The 18,954-nt window shown below is 46.6% G+C and overlaps 1 protein-coding gene across 1 annotated transcript; it reads right to left on the bottom strand.

The window, feature by feature from the left end:
- Window positions 1-572: 572 nt before the first annotated feature.
- Window positions 573-18,032, bottom strand: OTX2 (orthodenticle homeobox 2). The gene is made up of 4 exons (XM_081939140.1): window positions 17,946-18,032; window positions 9,640-9,883; window positions 8,207-8,358; window positions 573-1,589 (listed from the first exon to the last, which is right to left on the bottom strand). Exons 2-4 carry the CDS (start codon window positions 9,734-9,736, stop codon window positions 969-971), a joined length of 870 nt encoding a protein of 289 aa, XP_081795266.1. The 5' UTR covers window positions 9,737-9,883; window positions 17,946-18,032; the 3' UTR covers window positions 573-968.
- Between the last annotated feature and the right edge of the window lie 922 nt (window positions 18,033-18,954).

The following is an 18,954-nucleotide window of genomic DNA, read 5'->3' as shown; positions in this document are numbered from 1 at the left end:
AGTTTTAAAGTCTAGCACAGATTAAAAACCACAGATGTACCATTTATATAAGACACACACTGATTGTCTCTTAAAAACTACATATTGACTCCTTATTGACATTATTCTTATTTCCCCCCTCTTAAATAAAGTAGTGCAGCTAAGACAATCAGTCCCATGATCCACAGAGCTCTTAACCGAGTTCTTTGTTCATTTTTTTTTTCCTATGGCCAACTTTGACAAATGTGGCCGAAGCAATTGAAGAAGCTTGAGAGATGTATATGGATGTATTGTCCCATAACACAAACATTTTAACCAAGGTTGGATGGAAGGGGAAGGAAAAGAAGGGTCATTCTTGCCATACCAAAAATAAGGTATCTAAGTGTAGGAAGGCAGGAGAGAGAGAGAGAGGGAGAGGGAGAGGGGGAGAGGGAGAGAGGGAGAGAGGGAGAGAGGGAGAGAAGAGAGAGGAGGGAGAGAGAAAGAAAGAGAAAGAAAGAAAGAAAGAAAGAAAGAGAAAGAAAGAAAAAGAAAGAAAGAAAGAAAGAAAGAAAGAAAGAAAGAAAGAAAGAAAGAAAGAAAGAACCCAATACCCTCTACTCTGGGTCATAGAATAAACTTCCATCCCTATCCAGGCAAAGAAACCCAACAATTGACTAAAACTATGGAGCAACGAGAAACTAAGTGATGTGATTCTGTTCTTGGTCTACACAATATGTCTTTCCTTCTTGTCTTCCTTTCCAGAGCATCTGAGCAAGAGGTGAAATTGGGAGGTATGATCACGGCCACTGAATTTCTTGCCTTTGTTATTAATTTGTGTCCTGTTCACAATTCTTTTTAACTTAAATCAAAGATCTCAAAACTGGAAATGTCAGCCTACTATGGCTATTGTCTTGTCTGTTTCAACGTCATCATTGTGGTCACTTATCGTTTATCAGCATTAGCATCATCACCATTATTGTTTATCACAAAGGGTTCCTAACAGGTCTTCACAAAACCTGAAACTTCCATGAAGATGTCTGGTCTTTATAATCCAAGCAGTCAGCGTTGAAGTTTAGCTTCCAGGAAGCTGTTTGATCCTTATAATCCAAACAATCAGTAGACGAGTTAAACCCCAAACTCGAAGCTCCGTAACCTTGAGTGGAGAGTGAAGCTGGAGACTGGTTGAGATGGCTGGCCACAGCATTGGTACCCATGGGGCTAAGGGTGGCCCCTGGTCCAGGGAGCTGGTGATGCATAGGGGTCAGGTAAGATCCACAGTCCATTCCTCCAAAATATGAGGTTGAGCCGGCATATCCTTGGCTATAGCCTGAAGCCTGAGTGTAGGTCATAGGATAGGACCTCTGCATGCATGAAGAAGAAGTGGACAGGGGGTCTGAGAGAGGAGAGATGGATGCTGGGCTCCAGATAGACACTGGAGCGCTGCTGCTGGAAATGGCAGGGACTGAGGTACTGGCTGGAGGTGTGAATTGGCCGCTGGTCCCACTCTCTGAACTCACTTCTCTGGCTGGAGAGCTCTTCTTCTTCGCAGGCCTCACTTTATTCTGGCCCCCGTTCTGCTGCTGCTGCTGCTGCTGGCGGCATTTAGCCCGACGGTTTTTAAACCACACCTGGAAAACCAACCAGGAAGGAGGAGAAAGAAGAGCGAAGGGTATTAGCTATACGGGTCACAACAAGGACAAATGGGAGGAGAATAATTATCACCAGGGAGAACGACTGCACTGAGGAGGATATGGTGTTTTACGGAGGAATATCATATTAAGCAGCAGTTTATTATATGTTATATATAATAGCTATACAACATATATTAAGCAAAATATCTCAGGGGTTTAAAAGTTGTTACGGAAATGTTGCTAGTCCTCTCAATTTCCCTCTGAGCTTCCCTCAACATCCCTTGATGCACTATGGAAAAAAACCTGGTCTGAATTTTTTTTTTAACCCAGGTGGAACATGGTAGCAACTTTTATAATGCAGAAGCCCATATCAACATCGAGCATCCCTAAAACAGGGCATTACCAGACTTTATCTGGGAGTCCTATCAGTACTTAGTTTGAGGCCTACCCCTTGCTCCTTAAAAATGGGTTCAGAAAACTGAAATATATGACTAGGAGCAAAAGAAAATATTATGATTTAATTCATGGGAGCCAACAAAGATAACCATGGATCTACTGCAGAAGCATTGATGTTGCCCATTGTTTAGCTTCATCCATTCTTCTTCGTCTTCTCCTGTTCATCCCAGCTTTATTGCATCTACTGCAACCCCAGGCTGAAAAATATGTGGTTACGTTTTATTTAAAGACGGCCACCCAAAGGACTGCTGTTTTTATCTGCAACCATGAAGCAATAGCATATGTGGAAAACCACTGCCGAGTGTCAGACTACCAGCGCTTTCAGAAATGTAGAGCCAAGCAAACCTTTAATACGAGTACTTTGAAGAAAGGGGAAAAGTTCTTTGCAAGCCTCTGAGCCTGGCAGCTTAGGTACCCCAAGGACTTCCACTTAAGTCCTACTGAAGTCAAGCCCTTAATTAAAAAGAATAGAATATTAGAAAGGAGAGGTTATCAATTAAGAGAGCAACTGAATGGGAGGGAAACATGCTTGTCCAATTAAATGCGCTGTATCTTCTCTTTCTTTCCACCCCTCTCAGAAGGGCAATTAAATAGCAGGAAGTTCCTTAGAACCTGTTGATAGATGTTAAAGGTCTTCATTTACTTCATCTCATGGAAGTAAGTCACTTGATTTGTTTTCAAATCACGTGATTACCAACCAGAGCATCTCTCTCTCTCTCTCTGTTTTTTCCCTCTAACTCCTAACTCCTTAACTCCAGTTGCCTTTTGAAAAAGCATCTCTGTGATCCCAAAAATTCCCTTCATACCAACAAAGAGGCATAACTCCTCTGAGATCTATCCCTTGCTTCTCTGATGTTCTGCTTTCATTTATGATCAGAATAGCCTTCGATTCTCTACTAGCCGGGATATGAAGAGATCAGTAAGAGATACAGGCATGCCACTCAACAACGTTTTCCAGTTTGGTGATGGAGGTGCTCTCTTGCACAACAGATGCCATTTAGATCTTAGCTATTTTGGCCACTCCAATGCAAATAGGATTCTGTGTTCATTGTGATTAAACACATGGATATCTATTTAAAAACACCCAAATCACATGGGTGGAGCACTGCGTGCAACTGTCACAACATTCTCTTATCTTTCCTTAGATGACATATTTCTGGCTTTGTCTTGTCACCTCCACTCAAATAATCAATGACAGTTCTAGGAATTCCTCCCAAACCAGGCATCTTTTTAGGTATCATAAAGTAACAGCTATCAAGTACCACGATTTTGGTGCTTGACTGGAGTAATTGTTGCAAGAAAAAGGCACATCAAGTTTGCTTTTCTTCTGATCTGATCTCATATCTGTGACTTCTATACAAATGATAAAACTATCTTTACTAGGGAGCGTTAAGGAATAGGAGAAAAAAGGAAAAGGGGAAAAAAGAAAAAGGAAAATATTTCAAGAGAAGGAGATTGTACTTATTTATTTAAAAAATGTATATAGTTGCCCAATTGACAAACATTTACTCAATAAAATATTCATCTCGGTTCCTCTCACCTACCATTTAAATTGCTCTTTAACCGCGTTTTGTGAAATCATCATTTTGAGTGCGTCATTTTTCATTTAAAATATATATATTAGTGGTATGTTTTTTCATTCTCTTTTATTCCTAACCTAGCCCGTAATATTAACTACAGTGAACAATATAAATTATATTAATAAAATAGAAAACTAGATAGGAAGTCATGAAACAAACCACACAGCTAAGATGCCAGTTAGGAAATATGGCAAAAATTTTATGCAGCTCATGGAAAAGGAAAAACAATGGAACTAAAATTCATACAAGCCTACGTTACACCAAACACAACAAATTAAGGTCCCTAGCTTTGGGCACCTTAGGAATGCCTAAACAGTGTTTTTAAAAAGTTCTTTCTTCCAGGTGTATGATGCAAAACCTTGTGGTTTGTGATTCCAGAAGGTCGCATGAATGGTACAAGTATGTCTCCAACAGAAGAGAGTATCTGTACTCAGGCCTGAACTGTGAAGTCCTTAGGCTCTCTGAGCCTGGTTGTTTGCTTGCAGTTGCTCCAAGCATCGCCTTGATGATGTTACCTACTTGGATAATGGAAGCAAACAGCTCAGCTCAAAGAGCACCAAGAACCTTACAAGTATCTCTCTCAGGCTTGCTAGGAACCGGGGGTTTAACAATATCACCTGGCAAAGCCTATGAAATCAGCTGAGATTTCTCTCATCAGGTCTGTTCCATTAAAATAAATGGCACTTGTGATGTATCTGGAAAAGGAGTTGATTTCTTTTTTAAAAAAAGCAATATTCTTTTTTTTTTAAAAAAAAATCAATTTATGTTTAAATATGTGTTTCCCTGTCTAGAAAAGACATATTTTATAGCAGTTTGATGATCAAACTCAAACAATACGATAAGTGAAATTGAGTTCTGGGTGCTGAGAGGTCTTTTTAAAATGATCCTTTATGCTCCAGAGAATATCTCAGCTCCGGAATATCTCCTGGAGAGAGTGAAAACCTATTAAACTAGTTTAACTCTACAAGTGTAAATGTGCCTTGCCTCTTCCTGTAGCTTCCAACATATTATGAATTCCCAGATGTAATATCAGCAAATGTGTCCTGTGGCCATCCTTTTTTTTTTTTTTGGCAAACCTATTTTACCCCCTCCTGAATATATCTGGGCTGTTCAATTCATTTCATGCTTAGTGGAAAGTTAAGTATAGATGGAATCACTGGACAATGCTTTCAAGGTAAGGACCATTTTGGATGTCAAGGCTTTCTTGGTGGACCCTGTGGGAAACCTGCTTATCAATTGAAATGTGTAGCGATTTGGTGTATGCATGTGTGTGTGTGTGTGTGTGTGTGTGTGTGTGTGTTCATATTCATCCCCAGCTGCAAAACATGGAGTATGAGTAGGCAGAATGCAATGCAGGTATTGCAAACTGATACAGTACTACTGATACCCAGATTTCACTTCATTCTTGCAAGTTCTTTTTTAAAAACGTTATATTGCAATATATCATTTCGCCATGTAATTACGGTTAGGATTAGAAAATATTGGCTGGAGAAAGAATTTCCCTTGGTCACTGGGTTTGCATTTCCCCCCCCCCCCCCCAAGAACTGCTTTTACATGACATCCGAAATAAATCAGTTTTGGGACCATTTCTGAAGTACACAGCTCATATACTTTCTAGCTAAGAGAGACAGACGAATGTTGCTGTTAAAAAGATACAAAAGCTGATCTGATGGCTAAATAAACATTAAATGACCCCTGGTTTTATATAGGTACCATTATATTTCATGGCATGAGGATGACAACAATGATGCTAGCAACAACCCAAACAATATCCCTAGTCTACTGAAAAAGCAATAGGTTTTCAATGAAAGAAGCTGCCTGGTTTCTTAGCAAAATCAAAATCAATAGAGAAGCTAGGTAGAAGCTTAGGTAAGAAGGTACAGGGCTGGTCCAATAACATGGTTAGTGCCAGTCCAATCAGAACCCACTTTCTCAATCTCATTCATTTTCCAAACTTCTAGAAAATTGTTCATCATTATGCATAGCAGCCAACACTGGTATACTAGTGAGCTACGCCAAGAAGGCACAGTTCCTATAGTTCAACCCATATGTCCCAACATATGTAGGTTCACCACTTTCTCATATTTCCTCTTTCCTTTTCAGGGTGTACCACTTAGAAGTACTTAATGGTGTACATGTTTGTTGCTTGAAAGAGCAGTATGTTAAATGATTGTTCTCAGCTGGTATAATATCAGAGCTGGTGAAGCTGGTCTAGTGGCTTGCACTCTGAAGATCTCTTTCCAAAAGTAGTCACTTGCATACACCACCACCACTCTCTTCTTCTTCTTCTTCTTCTTCTTCTTCTTCTTCTTCTTCTTCTTCTTCTTCTTCTTCTTCTTCTTCTTCTTCTTCTTCTTCTTCCTCTTCCTCTTCCTCTTCCTCTTCTTCCTCCTCCTCTTCTTCTTCTTCCTCTTCCTCCTCTCCTCCTCTTCTTCCTCTTCCTCTTCCTCTTCCTCTTCCTCTTCCTCTTCCTCCTCCTCCTCCTCCTCCTCCTCCTCCTCCTCCTCCTCCTCCTCCTCCTCCTCCTCCTCCTCCTCCTCCTCCTCCTCCTCAGATTGAGCATGAGTATCTGCAAAATCATCTTGGTTTCTGGCCACTTGCTAAATCATTAGATGCCTGCCTGTGAATGCCATGCTAAAAGCGCTCATTCATTTCCCACCAAATAAAAGGAGAGGAATGTGATTATCTTGCTACAGTCATACGAGATACAAGAAAAGTAATCAACCAGCAAACAGATGCTCCAAAAATCCTCTGCTTTTTTTTGGCAAGTTAATATGACCAGTAGGCCTGTCTGTCTTAAGCCTTGCTGAGAATCTTCTTCCATGCACCCCAGCCAAACTGAACTCAGTTGTCAGCCCTCTTCATAAATCCTATCTCAAGAAACCATGAAGATTTACTGGGTGGCCTGCAAGGAATTCGTAGTTATGGGAAGCACAGGGCTACCGAGTGCCAGCAGTTTGCTCAACAACTGCATGGGAGGATGGCATTGAACCTAATTCATCCCAGTCATTTTTCAAGATCAGAATACTGGAAGGAGAGGGAGGGAGAAAAACCCAGTCCAGGATATTGTCCAAGCAAAGTAGATTTGGCCTATTCACTCCCTAGAGAGTTATAGAGTCTTACAGTGCTGCTACCCCAGTCCTCATAAAGCTGGACCTCATTATGGCACATTACAGGTAGATGACAATACAAATCACTAGAGAGAAAATGCCCTGGGTGGGTCTGTCCCAATGTTTTTTCAATCTTGGCAACTTTAAGGTTGTGTGAACCTCAACTCCCAGAATTTATGCTGACTGGGAAATTCTGGGCGATGGAAGTCCACCGGTCTTAAAAGTTGTCCAGGTTGAAAAAACACTGGCCTAGCAACATGCAAGGATGAAATACTGTTCTGACATGGTACATATGACATTCTTTCAAGGAAAGGTGCAGGATCAAGAATTAGAGCATTGCTGAATTCGACTGGTGGTCTACAAACGCAGAGTCCTTTTTGGGGGGGGATAATGGCAAAGCAGAAATCTCTCCCACTCCCCAGACAGGCCATTAAACATCAGGTCTTGCCCCACTTCAAACTTCTGGTTTTCAGAGGTCCAGAACTTTGGAGCCTGGGTCCCATTTTAGCTTATCGCCCTTCCACTTCAATGCCATCTTGCTTTAAAAATTGTGGGATATCTCTGGATGGCTGCAATCCATACCTGAAGACGGCTTTTTCAACTAAACATATAATTCCCCCAACACTGTCAAACTATTTACTAAGTCTCCGCTACTATTAATCTTCTCATTGCTCCTATCACTCATCTCCTCCCATTTATGACTCTATCTTTGTGCTTGTATCCTTACGATTTATATTGATATTGATTGTTTCCTGATTGTTTATTTATACCCTATGGCTATCATTAAGAGTTGTATCTTATGATTCCTGATGAATGTATCTTGTCTTTTTATGTACACTGAGAGCATATGCACCAAAGACAAATTCCTTGTGTGTCTAATCACACTTGGCCAATAAAGAATTCTACTCTACTCTACTCTACTCTACTCTACTCTACTCTACTCTACTCTACTCTACTCTACTCTACTCCACTCCACTCCATTCCATTCTATTTTCTATTCTTAGGGGTCTTCAGATATGTATATTCAGCAACAGCTCTTCTCATTCCCTTCAACTGCTGTTACTAACAGGGTCTGGGGCTAAATGAGGCTGAGGTATCGAAAAAGGAAAAAAAAATGAAGTGGAATAAAACTTTCTTAAAACATTCGCTTGCCTAGAATGTTGGCTTTCTGCCATTGGGGTGGGAAGAGAGAGGTTTGAGTTTCAGAGCTCCTCTCTTTTCCAGGAGCTTCTTGGGCTGAGAGGAAAGTCAGGATGCTGAGGACACCATACTGAAGATGACCCTGGATCTCAACATCTCTTTCTCCACTCCACGCGCTTTCTTTTCTCGGTCTCCTCCTTCACTACCCTACCCAGACCCTTACCAGTTGTATCGTCCTCCCCCCACCTCCTCCCCACCTCCCCAGCCCCCTGGAGATCCAGAGGGAAAAAGTAAAAGGGGGAGGCGCGCGCACCAGCCCTTCCCTTACCTGCACTCGGGACTCCGGCAAGTTAATCTTGAGGGCCACCTCTTCGCGCATGAAGATATCCGGGTAGCGGGTTTTTGCAAACAGGGCCTCCAGGACGTCCAGCTGCGCGCGGGTGAAGGTGGTGCGCTCCCTCCGCTGTTTCCGAGGGGTGGCTGAGAAAGAAGAAACGCCAGCTCTGAGCGGTCAGCAGAAAAGCCCCGGAAAGTCGGGCTTAAGTCCGGAAAAGAGGACTCGGCCGCGCTACAACGGGGGCAATCGGTCCATCTTAAACCGTTTTCGGCACCGCTGACTTCCCCGAAAGCCCTGCCCTCCTCTTTCCTTGGGAGTAAAGCCCAGACAAGTCCGGTTTCGCGAAGGTTGATTCCTAAAGAAAGCTTCTCTCCTGGGCGGACTCGGGCAGAATCCGGTTGAGGGAGAGATCTCTGCTGCGCGATGGTGGCCACCTCTCCGAGCTCAGAGAAGACCAAGCTCTCCGGGACGCAGCCTAGCCGACTCCGGGTCCAGGTGGACCAAAGACAGGCCGCAATAGCGCCCGATCCTATCGTCTCCCTTCTAAAGGAGCCCTATCGAGCTGAAGGCGACGGACTCTCTTGGGAGAGGCCTGGGGAGGCCGGGGTGCGGATGGGGGTGGTGTGTGCAAGCCCGACTTCTTGAAAAAAAAAAGTGGGCCAGCGTAGCTTCAAGGGCGCCGGTAGGAGAGCAGTGAGCCCAGGGTGGCAGCCCCAGAGTTGCCGTATTTGACGGTGCACCGACTGGGGAATCGATTCGGATACATCGGGAGGCCTGCTGGTGGCGTCTGAGTGCGAGGAGCTAGCAGGATCTGGACTGACCGTGCAGATGGAGGTTCCGATAGAAGAGAAGATAGGTAGCTCATGGTTGAACCGTCCTTGGGGCTCTCTGAGCTTGGCGGTTTGCTCCCAAGTCGGTAAGATCACCAGTCCAGGTAAGACCATTAGTGTGTAACTGATGATCTTACCTAGTTAGGTAATGAAACGTTTTGCAAGGGCTCCACAGACGGAGGTTCCCTCGCAGAGGTAGCCTAATCGCCCTCCATCCCATGAACAATCCTCTCCTCCTTCTCCAGACCTCAGAACAAAACACCCCCGCCCCCAAAAACCCGACTTGCTCCAATCGTCGGGAATAGCACTTTGCCCGGAAAGGCTGGCGTGCTCTCAGGCCAAAAATTCGGAGTGGTGTGTGTGTGTGTGTGTGTGTGTGTGTGACCGACCGTTCAAGGAACTTTTTCCTGAACCCGTGGACGGGAGAAATTTAAGGGGAGAGTTGAGGTTCTCCAGTTACCCTCTTGGTTTTCATGGGCACCCGGGAAATAGGATCCCACCGGCGGTGGGAGTAACTATGAGGGCCCAAGTCCAACGAGTCCCCGCCCTTTGGAAGCCCCCTCCCCTTCGCCGGCAGGGTGTCTCCTCTCTTACCTGGATACCCGACGGAGGGATGGAGCAGGTCCATCCCGGAGGTGGTGAGGCTTAGGCCGTTGACTGCGTAAGGTGGTTGCTTAAGATAAGACATCATGCTAAAGTTGGGGTGAGGAGAAAAAATGGCCAAAATTCTGGGGCTGGGTGGAGTTGGAAGGAGATGCCTCTTGGACCTACTTCTTGCTCCTTTCCTCTTTCTTCTCCAGAGCTTTCGGAGAGAGAAGTTAACCTTGGAATCTGGAGCCTAATTTAGAAAACAAAACAAAAAAAGGAGACAGAGAGAGGGAGAGGGAGGGGAAGGGAGGGAGGGAGAGAGAGAAGGAGAGAAAGCAGAGTGAAAAAAAAGTCCTGTCCACGGGGGTCTTCGAACTAGCGAAGTCTTGCTTGCTTCAGGGTGGCACCCGCTCAGCTGCAGGACCTGCCAAACCCCGGCCGACTGGAGGGGCGCATCCCTCCCCCGGACTGCCTCGAGAAACTCCTTCCCCCCCCCCATAAGTCAGAGGGGCGACGTACAGTAGCAGCTCCCTTCGTTTTATGAGCAGCCCACCCCCACCGAACACAGGCAGGCAGGCAGGCAGGCACTCCAGCCTCCTCCGCTCGGGCTTGCTTTCCAGGGGGCATTTGCCAAGGTTTTCCTGGGTTTAGCAAGTAGTTAATTGCCTCCAACAAAACTTGATTGGGACCCATTTTACGGACACAAAGAACCCCTTGGCTAAATAAATAAGGCTGCTAACAAAGCTTCCCCACCCCACGCCGTAATTTTCCTCGGCGACAAAGGAGCGTATCTGTTGTCCCCACCCCCACCCCGAGCTTTTTAATTACCCCGGATTTTTGCAACTGCAAAAGAAGCGCCCCCCCTCCCCGAAAGTTGAGAATTCAAATGCGCACTTTAAAGAAGATCTAAGCGAGGGGGGTTGGTGGGGGGTGGGGGCGCTCCGCTGATTTACCGTCCCTCTATCTCGGCATGCCTGAAGTGATTTCTTTCAGCTAGTCCCCCCCCCTAATTAGCACTTGCGCTAATTAGATTTAGAGGGGGGGAAAGGGACTCCCCGATTTTGAAGACTTTTCGTGAAGGTGGGAGGAGGAGGAGGAGGAGGAGAGAGAAGGCCGCAGCAAGCTAAACAAACAAGTAATTAACTTTTGTATGAAGTGGGGGGAATCCTTTCGTCCAAACTCTCTTCCAAGCCGCCGTCGGGCTTTGCCTTCCTCGCTTTTGGAGAAGGATGGAAGGGGAAGAAAGGTCGGCCTTAACCGAAGCCTTTGAAACCTGCGCCTGAGTGAAGGACAAGGAAAGAAGCGATCTTGGGTTTTCGTTGATTTGGGAGTCTCTCCCCCCCCTCCCCGCGCGCCCGCACCTCCAGCTAGTCTGGAGACCAATCTGCAAAAGATCAACTTCCGCACCAATTCGTGGTGTGCATTTCTTCGTTTCAACACAAGATTTTGGTGTCAGCAACCTTCCCGGCAAACTTCCAGAGACTTCCCCCTACTCTCATCCCAGGCAGGGGGACGGTAATAGTTCCTGACAGATCAAACCTTCGCGCATCGAGGAGGAAAACGGAGGAGGGGGGGTTGTTTAAGATTTCTGCGAGGATCTAATGGGTTTGAAGTTTTGGGAGGAGGAGGAGGAGGAGGGAGGAGGCTGGGGTCTTCTCCCTCTTTTTGCACCGCCACCAAAGGCCGTCTGGAGGAAAGCAACCAACCAAAACCAATCAAACAAACAAAAAAGGCTACCTTATTTCTAGCACTCTCCTACTTTTCTCTCTTTCAAGAAACAAATAAAGTTAACGAAGTTAATTGCAACCAAATAAACTTAACGAAGTTAATTGCAACCAAATAGTGGGCATACAGCGTACAACATCTCCGTAGGAATTCTAGCCGAGCCCTCCATCCCTAGGCAATTCCTGCTTGGGGAAGCCGGATTTTTACGGCAAAAAAAGTTTTTATAAGGAAAAAATATTCTGCGCATTAACCAGGCATGTAAGAAAAGAGGCGGACGGGCTGGAAGTTGGCCGCCTCAAATGTCCATCCCCCCCCCCACTTCCTCGCAGGGAATCCCTTTGCTCTCCCTCCTAAGGCAACGTTGAGGCTCCGCACACGGCTCTCCTTCTATTTTGGGAAAGACGATCCAAGTTACAGGAAAGGCGATCCAGTCCACGCAGCACGCTAAGCTTGCAAGCAAACGGGGGGGACTGGGCAGAGGAAGGCCGAAAGGCGTTTTTTACAGCTCCCTCAGCCAGTCGCGCGAACTTACTCACCATTTTCAGTCAATTCGAATTTTACGGCCAAAATCGCTTTCAAATCCGGAGCAAGAGGGTTGCCCGGGAAAGGGAAGCTTACACCGCCAACACTCGTGCCAGTGGGCGATGAAAGCTAAAGCCAGCCTTCCCTTTCAGACATGCCTTAAACGCGTGTTGACGCCAGAGCAGAATATGCCTCTGAGGTTCACTGCTCAGATGGGCACCAACAAGAGACAAACTCGGCTTAGCTTTCACAGAAGAATTACCCAGAAGTAGCGATGGCAAAGATCGCAGCCTGATTGTCGCCTTTTCAAAGATCTTGGGATATTTTCCCCAGCATCCTAAATAAGAGCCCCAGTTTTCTGCAGCTTCCAAAAAGTCCCACTAAACTTTTCACTTTCACCAAGAGAAAGTGGTTTCAGCTACAGGTGAAACCTTCACCTTGGGGAGCCCTTGTGTCCTGGTAAGAAGTTTCAACCTCTGAGGAGACTTTAAAATAAAACAACAGCAGCAAAACCCTGTTTTATTCAAAGGCCACCTAATCTACACAAACAAATTAGGACTTAAAAAAAGTTTCTGGGTACACAAAATGTGGGGTACTCCCTAAGATTCCTTCCTGGCAATTTCAGTATAGGGGATTCGTACAAGCCTTGTATTCCTTAAGGAATTTCAGTTTACAGTATACAGTTTGCCCAAATCAATCTATCCCTGCACGAAACTTTTTCAAGATTTGTCTCATAAAATAGACCTATTTTCAAAGAGAGAAAGGGAAAAAGAGAGAAGGGTAATAAAACGTGTATGGCCCCAGGGCAACTAACGTTTTTTTAAATCAGCAATAGGAAATTCAACTCAGGCGTTTCCTTCTCGGCTTCTGAATAAAAACAAGTGCAAATCACCCCCCCCCAATTTTTTTAAAGTAAACACTATTTCAAGTAAGCGATTGTTCAGGGGGTCGAGTTAGAACGGAGGGATCCTTACTAAGAGATCGGTCCTCGATCTTTAGGAAGAGATTTGAAAGCTGTGCATTTATTTGCATCAGGGAACCCTTCCCTTTACGAATGCCAATCCCTTTACGAATATGCGTTTGTCTGAATAAGGAGACTGGAACGAATACATAGCGCTTCTTTTTAAAAACCACCATGTCCTTGAGAAAAAGAATAGGAAAAAGTTACAGGTAGCTTTTAAAAAAATCTTTGAAACGTATTAATGGATTTGGGGGGGTCACGTCATCTTCCCCCGTCCCAGTTTTATCTGGATCCATTGATTGATTTCAGATTTTTCGTTGACCGTTATCTCAAGCTGCTGAACTGAGATCACAAAACTTTCAATCTGCTGAAAGAAACGGTTAAACACCTGTAGCTCAAGTGCCCCGCTGGAAACAGCTAGCTCATTTTCTGCCACACCTTATATGAACAGTTCGTCCCAAGGAAGCAGACAGGGACTATTGTGGCTTAAAGCGGCTGATTTTCCAAGTGTTTCATTAGGGGCCCCATCTTCTCTTTACTTACTAAACCAAGAGAAAGCCTCAATAAATTTATTTTTCCAGTAATAGTGAGAGTATAACTCTCTAACACAGTGTTTCTCAAACTTGGTGACTTTAAGTCTTGTGGACTTCAACTCCCAGAATCCCAGATTCTGGGAGCTGAAGTCCACAGGACTTAAAGTCACCAAGTTTGAGAAACACTGCTCTAACACGTTGGGCAAGACAAACTTCTATACAGTAGGACTTACTTCTGAGTAAACACACGGGTAAGGCCGTTTTAGAGAACCCCTTTTACACCTATTCGCAAGTAAACAGCATTGAACTCACTGGAACTATGTTACTCAACATAGAGTGGGACTGCGCGCTGCTACGGGTCACTCCCGCCATCCTTCTTTCTGCAAAAAAGGAAATGGGATCGCCAATTCGCCATGTTTTCGATGCTGTTTTTCTCTCTGGCTTTTTTTTTAAAAGGCCAATCTTCTATTAGATTTATTTATTTATTTTAAAAAACCCCTAAAACTTTAAAAATAGCACAAGAACTCCAACCAAGTTTGTTTGGTGATGGTTATTTTCTTTTATATATAGCCTCATCCTACCGTCTGCTTTGGTTAAGAGACAGAAACCCCTTCCCTTAAATTCAGAGTACGGTTTAGTGAATGCCCACAGACATTTTTAACTCGATTCGCCCCCCCCTGCCCCAACAGATAAAAGAATAGCACGCAGCTGGCTCGAAATTCCAAAAGGTTTGGGCTGGATCGTGTCCCGCAACAAGCAAACTCTTTCTGGGGGGAAAAAAGAGAGATTTTCCTCTTTTTTTTCCATCCTCGCCTTTGGCTCAACCCATCCGGTCCACGCCACTTTCCCCCACCCCCCACGACCCACCTTCGTGTTTCCGCGCCCCAGACAGCAACCCACATCTCCCTTTACTGGCAACCAATCCGCAGCGCGGCCTCCAAAGAGCCGAGAGGGCAGGTGTTCCCTTGGAAAGCTCCGAAGGGAAATAATAGTTTCCCTCCAGTTTCCTACCTGATCCGAAGTCACGCCCTTTCAGCCAGGAGGGGAAAAGGCGACAGCTGCCTCCCCCCCCCCCAAAGAGCCGGTTCTCCGCAATCTGTCGCTGCCAGGGCGCTCCCTTTCCCTCGCCAGACCTCCTCCTCCTCCTCCCCCCTGCGCGGACCCCCATCTACCAGTTGCTCTGTCCCCGCTCATTTATAATTACCCCGTCCGAGAATTAATTATAATAAATGTTTTCTTGATAAACTAACGAGATAATCCGGGCGGCACACGGCCCCTAATTACGGGACGGCTGCAACAGCACTCAGGATCATTTGGGTTGATTAATTTTCTGCCTGATGGCGATGAAAGAAAAAAACCAGAGTCCTACCCTTGCAACCGACTGGCGGAGAGGTTCGGGGAGAGAGCGAGAGCTAGCAGGCGCTTCCACCGGTTAACCGACGCAGGGAGATGGACGAGCCCGTCTCCTTCCGTCCTGCCCCGAGATCTTCGGCGTCAACTGCCCAGCAAACGGAGCACATACACCAACCCCCAGACCCTCGGCGCAGTGAGCCTTGGGGCGCAGGCAACCCTCAAGTCGTTTCTCAAACCGACTGCCAAGCCGACGCGCCTCCTACCGCCTCCTGCCCTTCCTCCCCGGCCGTTTCTTTTGATGGGGGCAGCTTGGACGGTGGAGAAGGCCTTCCACAGTGGGACAGGAGCTCCAGGAATTCTCTTGGGAGGGGGCACAAAGCCTAAATTCGTCTTTGGGCCAAAGAAAGTCGCTTCGGCTTGAGCCATGTCGAGCGCGATTCTTGCCCCAACTCATTAGGAAGTTTTCTAGGCTGGGTTGCAGTTTGAGTTCTCCAGACTTCTCCTTCCTCCGTTTTCTCCAACAATTCTCCAACGATTTCTAAGGCTTCCCGAGGCTCGGGGAACCAGCCATAGGCCTGACTTCCGAGCATCCCGCGGAAGTCGGGGAGAGTTTGCTGGGGAACAAACGGATCGGGACCAAAGTTTGCCTTTCCTCAAAGGTACGATCCCGGGCCGGTTGATTTGTGTTTGTTTTCCCGAGGACCCCCCCCCCCCTCCGAGAAACAGAACTGCAAGCCTTCCGTGCAACTTTACGCCGAGAAAACAATTCTGTTTTACTTTTAAGTGTACAGGGTTAGTTAGAATCGATCTGCTAAAAACCTTTTAAAATCTTGATTTGAAATACGAGCGGGGCCAATGGCAGAGGCCCGGGAAGCAAGGTTAGACACGAGGATCTGACCGCCACCCTAACCCGAAATCCCCAAGAGCCTCGCTTTGCAACTAATGTCAAGTAGATCCTCGCGATCTCCAAGTAAAGGGAGTTACAGTTACGAAGTGGGGGAGGAGGGCGCGCAAAATCGAATTCTTTGCTTATGGGAGAGGCGTTGTTAAAAAAAGTAGAGAAGAGAAGCGTAGCTGGTGGGGAAGGCAGCAAGAAAGACTGAGGGTTTTTTTTTTCTGAGCAAATTTGCCATCTTTCCTGGGGCCCATAAATCCGCGCCTTTTCTCCCTTGCAGGCAGCCCAGGAGAGAGCCGAACATTTCGACGCCACAACCGTTTAAACCACATCCACTCTCTTTTTACCAATATTGTTAAGATCCACCTGGCAACCTGCAATGTGTGCCGCCTTTTAGACCTGCGTACAGTTGCGGAGGGATCTCGGTGGGGAGATTTAGATCTACGCCCTCGTAGCGTTAAGAGAGACTTAAAACGAATTCAGCGGCGAGCTGGCCCTGCGTGAAAAAACGCGAAGCTCGCAAACGCCCCGTTCGAAACCTCCTTTTGGCTAATACAACTCATGGGAATAGTGATGGTCTTCTCCCTTCCCTGATGGGAGTGGGGGGGGAGAAACAAACAAACCCGATGGAGAAGGTTATTGCCGTTTCTCAGACATCGCAAGGTGATGCGTCAGAGCGAACTTTGTGGACACCTTTAAACTCACTACTTTGAGTATTTAAAGCGCTCCTGGTTCGAGTGTAAAGAAGCACCCACAAACCCAGGAAAGTTGGAAGTCGGTAGATGGATTAGGGGGACTCTTCGGAGGTAAAGGCCTCTGGCTTCCAATAGGGTTGCCTTCCAAAGAAGGGCTTTTAGAATTGGGGGGGGGGGGGAGAGGGCAGGGCATGTCCAAAATCTCTGGAGTTGTCTATCTTCTGGCTGGTTTGTTGCCTGTAGAAGCAGCCACAGAGAAACCCAATCACCCAGCAACCTTCCCTTAGCTGGACTGGATTTCTCCTTTCCTCTGCAGAACAGATTGACTGATTTGCCCTTCCTTCCTTCCTTCCTTCCTTCCTTCCTTCCTTCCTTCCTTCCTTACTTCCTTCCTTCCTTCCTTCCTTCCTTCCCTAAATTCGCTGCGTTGTCTAGTAATATTCTTGGTCCAAGAATATCAAGGCTGGACTGGGGGAAGAAATCTCTTCAACAGGATCCTATCTGGCTAGATTCCCTCTCTTCAAACTCAACCCCCCCCCTTCCTTTCCTATCCTTTTCCTTTTCCTTTCCTTCTTTCCTTTCTTTTCCCTCAGTTGAGCGAAGGTTTTCCTCTGGGCGCTGCAACTCTTTCAAGTATACTTGAAAATCCAATGCTGTGTGTATGTCCAATGATTTTTAGTCTATTGATCGGACTCTCGGAGATAAACTATTTATCAATAACTCGTGAGCTAGGTGGATTTAATTTCCTTCTCTCTGCCCTGCCCGGCCCTTCCACGAAGACAAGGGAAGAAAACGAGAGCTGTGCGTATGTGGGGAGAGTGGTTCTGTTGGCTGCACACACCCCAGCTAAACCACGGAGTTAACATTAACGTTGCTTTCCTCCGGAGGGATCTTTGTTCGCCACCCATTTTTAAAATAAGTTAATTGTAAACCTCCCCCCCTCTCTACTCCGAGGTAGCCCCAGTTCAGTTCAGTTGAGCCCCCGGATAAATTGCAACCTTTCTGGCTAAATCTTTTTTTTGAATTCAGACGAATTTACAGCCAGCAAAAGAAATGATCGGATTGGGCCGAATTTTAGGTAAATTTAGGAGGATTCTGCAGGGGAAACGCACAAGCGCACACCCAACATTTCACTTCGCACTATTCAACGATTTCCCCCCCACCCTGACAAAAGAAAAGCGATATACTGAAGGAACCAAGCGGGCCAGAAAGAGTGTAACAAAAGAAAAAAAGAAAAAGAAAAAAAAACCTATTTCAGTTTGAGGACCTCTCAGATCGGTGCCTTGTTTTCAACCTCCAGTAACAACTTTTTGCCGCACAAAAACGACCCAATCGCCGATCTTGGGAAAGGCTCCCGGCACAGGAGCGCACCCACCTCGCTAGAAAGCAGAAGGCCCGTCGATTTCAGCCTAACTTCGAGAGTCTCAAGACGGGGTGTTGGGGGGGGGGGATGGCGGGGGAGGGGGGAACACCCGATTTGTACGAGTGGCCAAACGAAAGAAGAAGCAGCCTTCCCTTCGCCTCCTATTTCCCAATAGCCACAATTAAAGGCCCATTCTAAAATAACGCCCGGCGGTGGTTGTGTGTGTGTGTGTGTGTGTGTGCCGGAGTATCATCCTCTCACTTACCTTGAAGCTTCCCGAAAAGCTGCAAGTTTTTAAAAAAATGTTGTGGCAAAACCGCCCGGCCGAAGGATCTCCAGGAGCTCCGGAAGCCGAGTTTTTCTCCTACAAAAGAAACCAAGAGGGGAAGAGGGTTAAAAAAGACCCTTCCTCCGAGACAGCGGTCTTCTCGCCTTCTTTCCCTTTCGCTTCTGGAAATGAAGATGAAGGGGGCGACGATGACGGCGAAGGAGGATGAGGATGAAAGAGGGGGAGGAAGGAAAGGGGGGTGGGCAAGCTGGAAAACCGCGACCTGCTTCTTAAACAGTCAAGGCAAATAAGAATAATGGTTTAAAGAAAAAATATACCAAGCTCCTTCTCTAACCCCCCCTCCCCTCTGGCGAGCGGAGGGGCAGGAGGCGCCGGAGCGAGGTGGAACTGGGCGAGGGGGGGGGCGGGGGCAGAATGGTGGCGAACGCGCGGCAGTCGGGCTCTCTCGCTCGCTCTCTCGGCTGGGTTTGCTGCACAAGCGCCTCTCGGGCAACTTTTTTGACGGCGGCTCTCCAACCAATGGCAAGCAGGGAATGATTGACACATCTAAGCCAGAGGGAAAAGAATAAAAACAGACAACGGGGGGAAAGGAAAACAGGGGCCCAGCTTCGCCGGGGGGACAATCAGGCAACAAATAACAGCTACTTTTTTCCTTTTTCAAAAAGAGGCGCACAGGCAGGCACATAAAAATATACAGGAGAAAAGGCTCCCCCATTCCCCACCCTCCCCTCTCCTGCCACCCCCCCCCCACTACTCCAGCCCTCCAGCCTTCGGAGCGCTTCTGACTGGAAGCCTCTCAAGACACGCCGGGTGGACAAACCAGGATCGGGTTACCCTGTTTGCCGCGGGGCAGAGAAAACGAAGGATAGCTTGGAGGGCGGAGAGAAGAGATGGGGGGCAATTAGCCCCTTGATCGTATAAATAAATATCAGGACGCGGGTGGGGGAAATCGGGTGGGGGAACTCCCTCTCGCAAGGCCAAGTGG

Source organism: Natrix helvetica (genome assembly GCF_964273705.1).
Source record: "Natrix helvetica genome assembly, chromosome: 1".
Taxonomy (NCBI): Eukaryota; Metazoa; Chordata; class Lepidosauria; order Squamata; family Natricidae; genus Natrix; species Natrix helvetica.
This window is presented reverse-complemented; position numbering and strand designations above follow the sequence as displayed.